Consider the following 10,042-nt stretch of genomic DNA (forward strand, 5'->3'; position numbering starts at 1 on the left):
TTAAACTTCAATCTCTCATGTGGGATTTGATTACCCTCAAGTGAAGCATCAAATATTTATTGTTTATTATCAGTGGAAAGCCAACTTACAAGTCTTAATTCCTAATTAATTTACATTAAATTGACTCAAGGAGTGGCATTTACTCTTTATCTATTGTTAAAACTTAGATCGCTCTTACATGGGATTTGATTACCTTGAAGGCCACCATGTTATATAAGCTAGTTTGATGTTCAACTGCCTGATGCATTTTGCCTTGCGCAAGGCCATGTGTGCTGGTAAACATAGCAAAAGGCCCTTGATAACTCCGGTAAGATAAGATTAGCCAAAATCACATCATCAAGCAAGAATTTATGCTCCGGAGGTTACAGTAGAAACTGCAGAAAGCAATTGAAATCATCCCATTGATAAATCCAGTATGATCACATATTATGACTGAAATCAGCCCTCGAACGTCCATGTGATTAAATTAATGACTAGGCCATCCTCAAAAGCCTTCCTCGGCTGGAAAAAAAATCTGCAGATTTGAAACTTCTATTCAGATTTCAAGAAACTCAAATGTGTAAAGATCAATGCATGATTTTGCACAGGCAGCATTAGGTGTACCAAACCCTTAAAAGGGTTTTCCAAACTCATTTACATATGACCAGATATTAACTTCTATTTTGATTTTCAGAAGATGATTCATACATGATGAAGATTCCATTGGAATGCGAGATTTCTTAAATGAATTTTAAGATAATCATGGAGCGGTATTTTGTAATTATTGGGATTATATCTTGCATAAAGAGGATAACCAACAAAAGTTTGGGATCCAAAACTGAGCATTCAGACTCTCTCTAGGACTCTTACGTAGTTTGGTTTCAAATGTTCTTGTCTTTTCCTCTGTCTACAGGTTTGGAATGACCTCAAACAAGGTGAGTTAACTAGGTGTATCAAGATATATCAGCAAGGAAATAGTGCAGTGAAAGTGCAGTCCAGCAACAGAACACATTCCCGACTTCTGTATGTTATATCCTCTAATAAACAAAGCAGATGCAGGACCTGCTAATCAATGACACCATCAGGCAGGGCTTAAAACTTGCTCGGAATACCTATATAATTCTTGTGTGTTTCAAACGGGCAATATGTTCAGATGCAATTACTCAATAGTTTACGTTCCTAATCCTATCGATTTTGTATTTATCATTTGATAGTTCTAGACTTCAGATTCCCATTTACCACTTAAGCTACTACCAACACACTCTGCAATTATGGCTTTTCCAATCTTCTGAAATCTGCAATTTCTATCATATGCAGTTTAAATTCCTTTGATTAGTATTGGCCAACCCCTTTAACAATTACACATATCATTCATACTCAAATAAGGCTCTGCATTCATCTTAATCAGAAACTTGCCTAGTGCATAAATGTATTTGGGAAACATCAAACATGGAGGTTTAAGAAGAACCTTAGATGTATGAAAGCAGCAGCTTGAAGTAGACAATCATATATATTGAAAGAGAGACGACGGCGCACACATGCTGCCAGAAGAGAAGTGCTGAAGCCTCTTTAACTGCATAACCTCTCAAGCTTGCAATAGCTCCCAACAAAATGGCACTAGGTGTTGTGTATTGCAGCAAGAGAACAAACTGGTACAAATGGTTCCCGGGGATTAAAAGATTCCATTTACCAGCCAAATGGATGACCCCAATTCCAATAACTGGAAGCACCAAAAGCCTTGCAACAATAATGCCAATCGTGGTCCGAATCCCAAGTTTCGATTCATTTGGACCCTCACCAAGCATTCCCCCAAGAACAAGCATGACTGAGGGGACTGCGGCCTGAGCCATCATATCTAAACTGTCTGTGATAACCTGAAGAGGAGCATCAGCACCGTAAACAAAATGTTTGAGAGCAGGAATCACACCAATGACAATAGCTAAGAAAGAAGCAATGGTTGGAGGCTGGAGAATTTGATTAATTGGTGTTTGTTCAGCAACAACTCTAATCTTTCTAACCACCCTAGGCTCTGCCAAGCACCTAATGGACTCGGGATTACGTTCACCTCCCTCCTCTCCTCCCTCTTCTATTGTTTCAATATCAGGAATATTTGTTTGTGAAATGTTAGAGATGCTGTTGAAGAGCCTAGCAATGAGAGGTGTCTTGCTATTTTCTGTTTCTTTTTCTTCTATTCCTGGCCACTCAGCTTCTACAAGGAGTGGATTACTGAGATCAACAGGCATTTCCTGAATCTCTTCATCAACAATCTCATACTGCTCCAATGGGGGCTCCATCATGTGGTAAACAAGAGTGTAAACAAGAATAACAGAAACCCATTGAGAAAAGGATACATAAGCAATACCATTTCCGTAACAATCGGGACCAAAAGGAGCATCAGAACTGTGACACACCGATGAAACTATTGCAAGTGGAATATTGCCAGTGTTGCCAAATGCAGTCATGATGATTGTGAACCGAACAAACTCCCTTGGTGGCCTGCATATAATCGCCACCAAACATCCCAATATGCAACCAATGGCAGTGCTAATGATCACATTTACAGGAATGAACCACCACTGAACAATGTTCTTGAGAGTAATGGATGGACCAAGCTGAGTGAATATTAAGCAAGGCAAGAACAAAGCAAAAACAAGCTTGCTAAGGAGCTTGAAAGTAGCTTTAGGGACAAGTTGGATTTTTGGGCGAGCAAGGATTAAACCAAACAGGGTAAGGGCTATAAGTTTCAACAGAGGTACAATTGCAGCTTCCACAATCTCTCCTTCAGATTTCATATTTTTCTGAACAGAAGCAAGATAAACTTCCATCTTTATCGTCACTTTCACACACTCTCCTGCAAATCCAAAAGTAATAAGGGATGGAACCACACAAGTTCCAAAACAGCTTTACAGGACAAGGAAAAGCAAACATAAGACGTTCATGCCAAAGGGTTTCTGTCAATCAGCTGGTCAAATCATGCAAAACTTCGTTTTATCAAACAATGCAATCATAGAAGGAAAATCCCTACAAACTTCACAAAAGTTTAAAAAAAAAACCCTTAAACCCCACTATTATCATGTACAAGGAACGAATGTGGGTCTGATCCCAAAGCTATAATTTAACATCCTAACGAAACGGAGACTGAAAATCTTGATAGGAAAGTTGAAGAAAGATACGTAAGTTCGAGATTGAGCGGTCACGTTCAAACAGGCTGGTAAATAAAGAGCAGTCTAAAAAGAGAGAGAGTGTACTAGAAGGATTGATGATCGTGATTAATTCTATGGTCGTGACTCGTCAAAGCCATAAACTACGATTGCATGACGGAGTCTGTGCTCATCTTTGATTTGGCTGGGTGTCGATATCTCAACTACTTCTTGATTACGGAAGGTGTTTGAGTGGTATGCTTTTCAAAAGTATATTTATTTAAAATAATATTATATTTATATTTTTTTAAAAATGTTTTTTATAATTTTTATTAGTTAATATTAAAAATTAAAAATTATTTTAATATATTTTTTTAAAAAATACTTTTTAAAAATATCATATATTAAATTAACAAACATCACTTAAATTTGAATCACGAATTAAAAGGGTTAATTTAAATTGATTTATAAACTATTAAAATTATATTTTTTAAGATTAAAAAATTAAAATAATATTTTTTTTATTTTTTATTTTTTTAAAAAATAAATTAAATTTGAAATTCCCATTAAAATTACAAGCCAAGCAATTCCGCGTTCTGTAATACTGTGGGGCTGAATGTGGAGTGAAATACTTTCAACAAGTCGGTGAAGATTTACTTTAATAATTATGAAAAAAAAAAAAAAAATATTATTTGTTATGTGTTTTGGTGGAGGTATTGTGGTTTTTTTAAAAAAATATATAATGTTTTTTAAAGTATAAATTACACATTTTAAAATAAAAAATATATTTTTTATTGAAAAAAATATCACTTTTCATCCAAACATATATTTTATAGTAGGATTTAATTGTAATAACAGTTATTTTTTAAGATATTTTTTATTTATAAATATATTAAAATCAATTTATTTTATTTTTAAAAATTATTTTTAATACCACTCCAATAAAATAATAAAATAAAAATAATATTTAAAAATACTTTTAAAAAAAAAAACCTGCACAGCAAATAAAGTGCGGCAATCTTTTGTCTTTACCAAAACCAATCCTCAATGCTAACCAGTCGGTCAATCTAATAGGACAGCTACCCACCAACCAGTCAGGCATCCTACTTTTTAACCAGTCTTTAATATAAGGTTTCTTCTGATAAAATGACCTTCTAATCCTCGCTAATTACTAGAATGACCTTCTAATAAAATGATTTCATGTAACACTGGCTAATTACTAGAATGACCTTCTAATCCTCAGGCTTTCACCCTTGTAAAAAGAAATATTTTTCACGCACAAAAACTTTGCAGAAAAAAAGCTCTCGCCCTTGCGAATTCTCTTCATTTATGCTTTTAAGTTAGTTAAATTAACAAGATTGTACTGGATTGAAATAGCGTTTCTTACGAGATGGTAATTAGTTTTTAAAGTATTTTTTATTTGAAAATATATTAAAAAAATATTTTTAAAAAAATTTATTTTTAACATTAATAAATTAAAACAATTTAAAAACATAGATTTAAATTAAATTAATAAAATTATTTAAAAAAATATATAATGCGTCACAAAAACAAACTCTCTCGAGATAGTGCAGAATAAAAATCTTCATACAAAAAGCACTCTAAGGACATGTCAAAGTTGTTCTCAAGGCACTCTCCAAATCTATGTTGAACACTACAAAAAGCACCCAAAGTCGGTGTTTTTGGCAACCACCAAATATTGACTTGTCGGCAAAGGATTTAAACCTTCACAACTTTGAAAAATCAGAGAATTATTTATTTATTTTTTTTTATATTTATTTAAAAAAAATTATAGTCAAACCTTTCCATATATACAAAATCATTATTTATCACTGTTTCATGTTTGTTTTATGTCAAGCACAAAATCTGTTTGCACAGACAAGTTTAAGTGATGATAGTACTTAACTATAAGTGATTTAGAGATTCATCGTTGTTATTTTTTAAAATATTTTTTTATTTATAAATATATTAAAATAATATATTTTAAAAATTATTTTTAATATTAAAATGATATAAAATTATAAAACAAATATATAAAACTTTCAAGAAACATCATTACAATCGTTTGGACTTAAATAAGAGTTTTTTTAACTCGGCTTTATTTAAAGTTTGGTTTCTAGTTTTGTTCAGATTATCGAGTTTTGAAGGTACTCGAATTTTTATTTTTTAAAAAAATTAAAATAATATTGTTTTAGTAAAAACAAAAGGTCAACGAGTTATAACTGGATTTTTTACAGAGACAACTGGGTTGCCAGGTCAGTCCGGGTTTTGACTTTCCCTATTTTTTTTTAAACTTAGTTTCAGTTTAACCCGTTAGATCGGGTTAGGTTTTAAAACTATACATAAATACAACCATGTAACGGATAGAAATCCTATCAAAGTTACTAAAATTGAGATAATTCAGATCAAAATGCACGTTAAAGTAGTATGGAAAGTTACGTTAGATATGTTGTTGATATAAGGATGAACACCATTCTTCTTCTTCTTCTTTATGTTACTTTTTAACAAGTAAGGTCACAAGTATTCCGTTGAAGATACACGTTCATGTGGGTCAGCACGGATGCACTTAAATCAATATCAATGTATATATTTATCTCTTTTTCTCATTTCCACATAATCGGCTTCTACGCCAAACTCAATAAATCTTCATGCCTTAAAACTGTGAAAATCAAGTTCTATATATTGTTCGCTGTCCCAAGCAATCTTTTCTCGTATAAATTTTGTAAATTCAAGAATTACTTTACCTCATAATAAATTAAAATATGTTATTTTTAGCATAGTTTTTAGACCCAATCTGGTCTAAGGCTCAAGTTCCAGGTTTTGACCAGGTCATTGAGCCACTCAGATCATTTTTTTTTTTAAATCAAAACGATATCATTTTAATAAAATAAAAAAACAAAAATCAATGAGTTGCAACCGGGTCTTTGACCGGGTTTTGCCGGGTCACACTGAATTTTCCCTTTTCTTTTTTTTCTTCAACTTAGATCAGTTCCGGTCTCAGATCGGTTGGGCCCTAATCAACCTATCAGACCTGATTTTAAAACTATAATTTTAAAGCTATATAAATTGTGAAGTGATCTACATTCTCCAACTACCTAAGAGTAGGGTATAATATTTCAGTTTTTTTTATAATTTTTATTAGTTAATATTAAAAATTAAAAATTATTTTAATATATTTTTAAATAAAAAATACTTTTTAAAAATATCATATATTAAATTAACAAACATCACTTAAATTTGAATCACGAATTAAAAAGGTTAATTTAAATTGATTTATAACTATTAAAATTATATTTTTTAAGATTAAAAAATTAAAATAATATTATTTTTATTTAAAAAAAAAAACAAATTAAATTTGAAATTCCCATTAAAATTACAAGCCAAGCAATTCCGCGTTCTGTAATACTGTGGGGCTGAATGTGGAGTGAAATACTTTCAACAAGTCGGTGAAGATTTACTTTAATAATTATGATAAAAAAAAACAAAAAACTGTTACTTGTTATGTGTTTGGGTGGAGGTATTGTGGTTTTTTTAAAAAATATATAATGTTTTTTAAAGTATAAATTACACATTTTAAAATAAAACATATATTTTTTTTATTAAAAAAAAATATCACTTTTCATCCAAACACATATTTTATAGTAGGATTTAATTGTAATAACAGTTATTTTTTAAGATTTTATTTATTTATAAATATTAAAATCAATTTATTTTATTTTTAAAAATTATTTTTAATACCACTCCAATAAAATAATAAAATAAAATAAAATAATATTTAAAAATACTTTTTTTAAAAAAAACCTGCACAGCAAATAAAGTGCGGCAATCTTTTGTCTTTACCAAAACCAATCCTCAATGAACCAGTCGGTCAAGCACATAGGACAGCTACCCACCAACCAGTCAGGCATCCTACTTTTTAACCAATCTTTAATACAAGGTTTCTTCTGATAAAATGACCTTCTAATCCTCCTAATTACTAGAATGACCTTCTAATAAAATGATTTCATGGAACACTGGCTAATTACTAGAATGACCTTCTAATCCTCAGGCTTTCACCCTTGTAAAAAAAGAAATATTTTTAACGCACAAAAACTTTGCAGAAAAAAAGCTCTCGCCCTTGCGAATTCTCTTCATTTATGCTTTTAAGTTAGCTCAAGTAGCAAGATTGTACTGGATTAAAATAGTATTTGGTATGTGTTGGTAACTGTTTTTTAAAAAAAATTTTTATTTGAAAAATATATTAAAATAATATATTTTTTTATTTTTTTAAACTTATTTTTAATATTAACAAATCAAAACAATTTAAAAATATCTAAAAGAATTAATTTAAATTAAATAAATAAAATATTTTTTTCAAAAATATAATACATCACAAAAACAAACTCTCTCGAGATAGTGCAGAATAAAAATCTTCATACAAAAAACACTCTCAGGACATGTCAAAGTTGTTTTCATGAGCACTTGAGGTCTTGAGCCAGCGGTTGAATGGATTTGTTCTCTTCCTCTGCATCCTGGGTTCAAATCTTACCATGCACGCCTGTCACCTCCGCGGTGCCTTACATGCTTACTGGGTTTGCAGGATGTTCAATGAACCGTATGATTAGTCGTGATGCACGTAAGCTGGCTAAACACTCACATTAAAAAAAAAAAAATAGTTGCTCTCAAGGCACTCTCCAAATCGATGTTGAACACTACAAAAAGCACCCAAAGTCGGTGTTTTTGGCAAACTACCAAATATTGACTTGTCGGCAAAGGATTTAAACCTTCACGACTTTGAAAAATCAGAGGATTATTTATTTATTTTTGTAGATATTTATTTTAAAAAAATTATAGTCAAACCTTTCTATATATACAAAATCATTATTTGTCACCCTTTCATGTTTGTTTTATGTCAAGCACAAAAACTATTTGTACAGACAAGTTTAATTGACGATAGTACTTAACTATAAGTGATTTAGAGATTGATGGGGATATGGAAATAGTTGTTTTTTTTTAAAATATTTTTTTATTTATAAATATATTAAAATATTATATTTTAAAAATTATTTTTAATATTAAAATAATTTAAAAATATAAATTTTCAAGAAATGTCATTCCAAACACGTTATTCTTAATAGCTCATTGGACTTGAAATCAGAGTTTTTTAACCCGATCTCGTTCAAGGTCCGGGTTCCAAGTTTTGACAAGGTTATTGGTTTTTGACCAGATCATCCGGGTCAATTCTGATTTTTTTAAAAAAATTAAAATGATATTATTTTAATAAAAAAAGAAAATTCAATGGGTTGCAACCGGGTTTTTGACTTGATAAACTAGGTTGTTGGGTCAGCTCGAGTTTTGAATTTTTTCTATTTTTTTTAACCTGACCTTGAGTTGACTCGTAAAGCCGGCCAAGTTTCAAAACTACGCAATATAACTATGTAACGGATAGAAATCCTATCAAAGTTACAAAAATCGAGATAATTCAGATCAAAATGCACGTTAAAGTAGTTTGGAAAGGTACATTAGATATGTTGTTGATATAAAGATGAACACCATTCTTTTTTTTTTTTTTGGTACCTTTTAACAAGTAAGGTCACAAGTATTCCGTTGAAGATATACGTTCACGTGGGTCAGCACGGATGCACTTAAATCAATATCATTGTATATATTTATCTCTTTTTCTCATTTCCACGTAATCGGCTTCTACGCCAAACTCAATAAATCTTCATGCCTTGAAACTGTGAAAATCAAGTTCTATATAATGTTCGCTGTCCCAAGCAATCTTTTCTCGTATAAATTTTGTAAATTCATGAATTACTTTACCTTCATAATAAATTAAAATATGTTATTTTTAATATAGTTTTTAGACTCGGCCCGATCCAAGGCTCGGATTCCAGGTTTTGATCAGGTCACCGAGCCGTCCGGGTCAATTATTTAAAAAAAAATATTAAAACAACATCATTTTAATAAAATAAAAAACAAAAATTAATGAGTTACAACCAGGTTTTACCAAATCACACCTAGTTTTTTGTTTTCCTGTTTTTTTTTTAACTCAGCTTGGTTCCAGCCCTAGGTTAGCCGGATCCCGAATCGACCCGTCGGGCCAGATTTTAAAACTATAATTTTAAAGCTATATAAATTATGAAGCGATCTACATTCTCCAACTACTAAGAGTAGGGTATAATATTTCAGGATTTCAAATTCTAGATTCAACAATCACATATAGCTCTTTTCAGCTAATCTTAGCTCATAATCTACAAATTTGATTCGAATAAATGGCATATCAAATCAAAAACCTTATAAATTATAATAAAAAAGTTTTAACAATTATGACTTGTTTGATATTAAGGTCCAATTGAGTTTTTAAAAATTATTTTTTAATATTTTTGAATTGTTTTAATATGTTATTGTTAAAAATAAATTTTATAAATAAATTATTTTAATATATTTTAAAGCCAAATTATGGTCCAATTGTGTTGTTAAAAATTTTTAAAAGTTATTTTTGGATATTTTATATTTTTTTAATATGATAATATCAAAAATACATTTTAAAAATAAAAAAAATAATATTTTAATATATTTTTAAATAAAAAATAACTTTAAAAAATAAAATTTCCGCCGCTCATACAACTACTTTCGATTATTTTAGCTAATAAACTACAAAACCATTTTGGATAAATGAAAGGCTATTATAAAAAAGTACATATTTCAAACTAGAAGCCAGATTCTGCTATCTAAAGTTGTCTAATCATTCGTTTTTCAAAAGCTTAATTTTGTCTTAACTTTCAAAATATTTATTCAAATCATACGAGACCGGTTTCACTTGCTTCCTATGATCTAAATGTTTTATTGATATAAGTTTTATTCATTAAAAGTGGCTTATTCATAGTTTATTTTTGTGTTTAAAACTTTATTGGATATATTTTAAAAATACATTTAACTTG

The 10,042-nt window shown here is 30.1% G+C and overlaps 1 protein-coding gene across 2 annotated transcripts; it reads right to left on the reverse strand.

Annotated features, from left to right (window-relative positions):
* LOC118039608 (protein PIN-LIKES 2) lies at positions 1-3,259 on the reverse strand. Of its 2 annotated transcripts, XM_035046358.2 has the most exons (3): positions 3,153-3,259; positions 1,448-2,830; positions 1-514 (listed from the first exon to the last, which is right to left on the reverse strand). In XM_035046358.2, the coding sequence occupies exon 2, from the start codon at positions 2,802-2,804 to the stop codon at positions 1,449-1,451; it is 1,356 nt and encodes a 451-aa protein (XP_034902249.1). In that variant the 5' UTR covers positions 2,805-2,830; positions 3,153-3,259; the 3' UTR covers positions 1-514; position 1,448. The 2 variants fall into 2 exon arrangements, with proteins under 2 accessions (XP_034902249.1, XP_073262018.1); XM_073405917.1 differs by having other exon boundaries at positions 1-374; positions 1,448-3,214.
* Between the last annotated feature and the right edge of the window lie 6,783 nt (positions 3,260-10,042).

Source organism: Populus alba, chromosome 17, assembly GCF_005239225.2.
Source record: "Populus alba chromosome 17, ASM523922v2, whole genome shotgun sequence".
NCBI lineage: Eukaryota > Viridiplantae > Streptophyta > Magnoliopsida > Malpighiales > Salicaceae > Populus > Populus alba.